A 5,898-nucleotide genomic window follows, 5' to 3' on the forward strand; every position below is an offset into this window, starting at 1 on the left:
GCGACGATCGCCTCATCGGTGCCGGTGGTGGCGACGGTCCCGCCGGGCGACAGCCAGGTTGGGAGCGACTTGGAAGCCGCCCCGGCCGCCATGCCTCGGGCGACGACTCGCACTCATCATCGCACGCGGCGGGCGAGTCGTAGTTGAGCGGAGCCAGAGAGCGACTTGGGAAAGCGGCGCTGGCCGAGCTTGGGAGAGCGTCCGTTGGGAGAGAAGAGCGGCGAGAGCGGGGAGCGTGGCGTGGGGTCTGGGGAGTGACATCAAATCGCTTGTTTGTTTGAGCAACTTGGGGCCGACGGCGAAAAAAAAAGCCCGTGCTACAAGCGAGAAGTGTCTCGACACGGAAATCCCTGTGTGAAAACAAAACGTGTGTGGTGGCGGCGTGCCGTCCTCCCATCCCTCCTTTTGGCTGGGTGCTTCCTTTCTTTACTGTACAGGACACAGCCCCCATATCTACAACAAGTCCCACACTTTCATGATCATGTTCCACAAGTGTCACAGCCCCCAAGCATCATGTCGACACAGCAGGGCTTGTGCTGTGAATAGCAGGCGTGGTCTCTACTCGCGCGGCGGTGAGGATCGAGAGAGCTCATAAAAGAAATTGAAGCGTCGTCAGGCTCCCCGCTCCCGGTGCCTCGTGCTTTCGCGAGCCCCACGCCACGCCGTGCTTTCGCGATGTATGTATGTAGAAAGATGAACAACAGTCAGGCTCGGACTGGACACCAACGCGGTATGGGTGGACGCGAGACAGATGATGATGACACGCACGAGCGACACAAAGACACAAACAGGCTCACATTTCGCGAGGATCGAGAGAGCTCATAAAAGAAATCGATAGGTAGGGTCTCCCGGTGCTCGTGCTTGCCGCTCGAGCTCTTCCTCCCAGTCCATACGCGATATATGTCACCTGGCCTGCCCCCAGAGGCCGACGGCGCTGCTGGCGCCGCCGCGCAGCCGGTCCAGGCAGCGCCGTCAGAAGCGGCCGGTGCGGCCGCGTTCCGGAGGGTCCACCCGCTGCACTACCACCAGGCATTTTTGGCGCAGGGTGTCCGCCCGGACGGGCGAGGGCTGCTGCGCGGCCGCCGCGCCGCCGCGAGCGCGGCCGTCGTGAGCAGCGCCGACGGCTCGGCGATGGCGAAGCTCGGGCAGACGACCGTCCTCGCGGGCGTGCAGGCGGTCCCCACGCTTCCGTCAGAGGCGGAGCCGGGCGAGGGTAGGGTGGTGGTCACGCTCGACCAGCCTCTCGCCGGCGGAGAGCGAGGCGGGCAGGCGCGGCAGGAGCGGGAGCAGAGCGCGCTGTCGGAGCTGTTGCAGCGCAGCGCCGCTGGGATGGTCGCTGCAGCCTCGCTGTGCATCGAGGCGGAGGGCGGCGGCGTGTCAGAGACCGCTTCTGAGTCGATTCACCAGTCTACGCCGCATCCCTCCTTAGGAGGAGAAGGCGGTCTGGGAGTGCCGCTGTACTCTGCACGTGCTCGAGGCGGGCGGCGGCCGAGAGACTGCCGAGAGACTGCCGAGAGACTCCCGAGAGACTGCCGAGAGGCGCACTGCGTTATTCACACCGCCCCTTTCTCGCTAGTCGGGGGGGGGGGGGGGGGCGGTGCCCACAGATGGACGCCTCTACAGAGGCCGCACCGCCCCGCACGGCCGGCATGTGGAACGGTAGGCCGACGGCAACCTGACGGATGCTTGCTTGCTGGCGATGCTGGTTGCTCTGTCGGACACGGCTTTGCCAGCGGTCAGCAGTAGCAGTGGGACGAAGCAGTCCGTATAGCAGTCACTAGCAGTTCATAGTAGTGATATCATAGCCCGACAGACGAGGGGCACCAGGATGGCCCGAGATTGCCCGAGATCACCCGAGATGGCCCGAGGTTAGGTGCGATTCTCGACGGGGGAGGGGGAGGGCGAGGACGGCACAGCCAGGGTGGTTGTGGTTGGGTCGGAGACGGCACCGCCGCCGTCGAGCGCGGCGTCGCAACACTAGTTGAGTCGCCGTGACCGTTCTGAGCACCTGCAGGCGGCGCGCATGCGTGAGTCCGCCACTGCGTTGAGTCTCTCGTGACCACGGCGAGCACCAGCAGGCGCCACTCTCGCTAGAGCACCGCGTCTTCGGCGTCAGCTTCGGTCCGTCTTCCTAGACATTTCCTAGACATTTCCTAGACATTGCACGTCTTCGGCGTCAGCTTCGGTCGGCTCGACGCGGCCGCTGCTCAGACCTCGAGTGTCGCTAGTCCTGAGGGCTCAAGGTGTGCCTCTCAAGGCTTGCTCGACGGGCGGCTGCTGCTCGACCCGACGGCGAAGGAGGAGGAGGCGCTGCTGCCAGCGGCTGTTCACACCCGGTCGATGCGCTGAGCTGTGAACAGGCGGAGGAGGAGGCGCTGCTGTCGACGTCCTTCACGCTCCTCCTCGACAGCGACGGCGCCTTCCGTGGACTGCACAAGCCGGGAGGGGCGCCGCTGGACGAGGTAACGGCGGAGGCTTCGTCTCGCGAGTGACCGGCGCCTCTTCTGCTTGACCCACAGCTCCTTGCCTCTCAGGCGACAACGCGGGAGAGCCTCGCCGCGGCGCGCAAGCGGCTGCCGGCGCTGGTGGCCGCGTCAAGCGCCAAGCGTGCGGGGCTCCGCTTTTGACAATGTGGCTGGCCGCTGCCGTCGGTCGGTGCTGACGATGAGCCAGGCGGGGCCGTCGACCATTGGGGACGGGAGGAACGGGCTTGGGCGCGAACACGGTGCCTCGAGCGGTCGGGTAGACGTCGTGGACGGTTGTTGACCTGCGCACGCTGGTTTTGCATCCAATGATTTGTCAATGAGGCAAACAACTCTCTAAATGGTGGGAACATTCCACGAGCCAACGTTCCACACACCACTTTTGCGGTGACGACCTCCGATAAGCAGCAGTTGGGAGCTTGGGACCTCTGTCCGAAGTCACGGGCTTTTGCCTATGGCTATGCACTTTTCTCAGAACAAGGGCTTGCGTGTGTGTGTGTGTGAGTGTGTGGCTTGCCAAGAGCCCACCGGAAAGTCGAGCACCACAAAATCCTTATTAGAAATCAGCGTTCGCTACGTTCCAGGGCTAAAAAATTCTCGGGGCCTACGGCTTTACGTACGCGCTACGCGTACCATGTTCAATCCCCCCTCCGGGTGATGCCAGGGCAGCAAAACGGGCTACGGGTGGTGCCATGCAGCCAGCCTGACCCCCTAGAGCCGCCCGGCACCACCGCACCGGTGCGAGGCGTGATCGTGCTGCTTGGGGTACCTTGTTGTTTTCATGGGCTCGAATGCGGTGAAAAAGGCGCTCCGAGGTGCCGATTTTGCACGAGAGTGCGAGGTTCGAGCTCTCGTGCTCCGTCCACAGGCTGCGAGCCGTCGAGTGCTCGCTTCGCACTTTCCATTGGGTCCGTTGGCGCATATCGGGCGCCTCGCAGGCACGCCGTCCCCGCGTCTCTGTGGAGGAGATGCGTCACCCGGTTGCACTCAAATCGCAGCCGAACGCCATATCGCTCCGTGTGCCCCACCGGTGGCTAGCCTGCCGCCACCGCTTCTTCGCACTTTCCATCAGATGTGTGGGCACGGGGCGGATGCCTCGCCGGCAGCCGAGGTGCTCTCTCCTCGGATCCTTTGCGTCACCCGCAAAAAGTTCTTCGGAAGCCACTGCCGTCTGGGCACTCCACCAGCCCTCCTCGCCTTTTGAGGCTGGGATTGGTGTCGCCCGTGGCATCTGCGCCGGTCGGGAGCTTCCATGTCGCTCATGCGCATCAGGGCGAGCGAAACGCTCGCCCTCGGACCGGTTGCCTCTGTAGAAGCTAGCCCGCTACTGTGCACCACGCTGTGTCCCTCTCTCAAAGAGGGTGTGTGTGACGATACGTTCCTTCTAATCTATACCCGTGCCGAAAATCACACGCACACACATCTGAATCACACACACATCTGAAGACAACTATCTGAATCACACGTCGGTCTAGGTCAACATCTCAAAGTCCGAGTCTGTGTCCTCGGCAGGCTCCTGCTCCGCCGCTGCGCCAAAGGCGGTCAGCGTTGCGGAGCCTGTGTGCGGCAGTTGGCGCTGGACATAGGCTAGACGTAACAGCGTGCGCACGTCGTTTCGGCGCTGTGCGACGAAGGCGTTGTTTTTTGCCTTCGCCGTCTTCATCGCCGTGCAAGTCCGCCGCATGCCGTTGAGCGGGGTGATCTCCTCACGCCTGCGGGGGCGGCGCGACACCGGTCAGCCTTATCGCAGGCATGCACACACACACACAGGGAGAGCGCACCCGCGAAGGTACTCGCTGAAGGAGCGAGTCAGGTCGCTCCTCACGTAGTCGACAGCCACCTCCGCGACAAAGTCCACCCAGAGCGCGCACTCGTGAGTGCAAGACTGCAGCTGCACATCCACCACCTCCAGCGCCCAGCCGGCGGCAGGCCCGGGGCTCCGGTGGAAGCAAGACGCGATGCCCGAGTCGATTGCGCCGCCATAGGGCTCGTGGTAGAGCACCCGTCTCTGGTCGACAAAGAAGAGGAGCTGGTGCCAGTGCCCGCCAAACTCGCTGCCGTCGGTAAAGCGCTGCATGACCAGCTTGCGCTCCGTCGGTGCCTCGCCCGCGAACAGCTTCGCCACCCACCCGGTGGGGGCTCCCGATTTGAAGCGGTTGAAGAGCGATCCGGCGCGAATCGTCATCCCCGAGATCGCCTGCACGGTGGCCAACCTCCTCCAGCTCGAGGCGTCCGATGTCTGCCACCAGCGTGAGCACGCTTGCTTGCTGCTGCTGCTGCTGCTGCGCAGGCTCCGCTGGAGCACTGCTCAGAGAGGGAGGTTCCTCGTCAACCTCCATGCGATCTCCGTTCGAGGCCGCAGCCGACGAGCCGCCGACGAGCCGCTGCGGCGCTGCACGGGAGAGCGATCCTCGGCGTCCGTGCTCTCTCTGGTTGTAGATCCCGTCGCGGCGGCCCTCGTCGCTCGTGCTATGCAGCTCCATGGCCTCGCCGAGGACGTCGCCAACCGTAGCATGCCGCGGCGTTCTCAGGTTCTTTGCGACGCCGACTCTGCGCGAGCCAGCACGGCTTTGCGGCCGCGAGGACGTTGCACTCGGCGAGGGCGCCTATTGTGACGAGATCGGAAGCGTGAGATAGCGACGACTGCGCAGGCACAGAGTCGCAAACTGGCGGTACCGAGCGGCGATCTGGTCCTGGCCTGGAGCCGGGACGGACTCCTTGGCCGCTTTTGCGACGCTGTCCCAGGCCTGCGCCCGCTCTTTTCGGCATGGCTCGAGCACGAGACAAGTCGGAAAACCGCGACAACTTCGGCGGGCATTCACAGATTTTTACCACCTCGGAAGCAACGCCTCATCATCTGTCCAGCGTCCACCCATACCGCGTTGGTGTCCAGTCCGAGCCTGGCTGTTCTTCACCTTTCTACCTACCTACCTACCTAACGCCTGTGTGTTCACCGGTGCTAGAGAGTGTCGAAAAGGAGTCCACACTGCATTCATCGACATCAACGCGCCCCGCTGCGCCGCGCTACTCGCGAGAGCGGGAGGAGATTTGGGGAGATTGTCGGGAGATTCCCAAGATTGTCACCGGGGTGTGCGTGGGTAAGTCGTGCGCCCTACGTGCCAAGGCGATGTGCATGCTAGTCTGGCTCGTCCCAATACGCTCAGGGGGGGCCGAGAACAGCGCTCTGTCGCGCGCTACTTTCCGTGCTGCTGAGAGAGGCCCGGAGGGGCCCACCACGGCCCACGCTCGCCTCGGAAATGCAAAAAAATGCTCCCAGGCCCCCTCCCGCCCACCCCGCACACCTGCTTGACTACTCCCGAGCCCCACGAGCCGAGGCGAGAAAGTTCGAATTAAAGTGCGGAGTTTGAACATGGTATACGCGGCCCCCCGAACCCCGGCGTTACGGCTCTAGGGG

The 5,898-nt window shown here is 63.8% G+C and overlaps 1 protein-coding gene across 1 annotated transcript; it reads left to right on the plus strand.

Moving 5' to 3' along the window:
• Window positions 1-900: 900 nt before the first annotated feature.
• On the plus strand, window positions 901-2,627 carry EMIHUDRAFT_105607 (hypothetical protein; the record flags this gene model as incomplete). Its single annotated transcript, XM_005761593.1, has 5 exons — window positions 901-1,332; window positions 1,664-1,735; window positions 1,874-1,921; window positions 2,361-2,462; window positions 2,535-2,627. The coding sequence occupies 5 exons, from the start codon at window positions 901-903 to the stop codon at window positions 2,625-2,627; spliced, it is 747 nt and encodes a 248-aa protein (XP_005761650.1).
• Window positions 2,628-5,898: the final 3,271 nt, after the last annotated feature.

This window comes from Emiliania huxleyi (genome assembly GCF_000372725.1).
Source record: "Emiliania huxleyi CCMP1516 unplaced genomic scaffold EMIHUscaffold_70, whole genome shotgun sequence".
NCBI classification, from domain to species: Eukaryota; Haptophyta; order Isochrysidales; family Noelaerhabdaceae; genus Emiliania; species Emiliania huxleyi.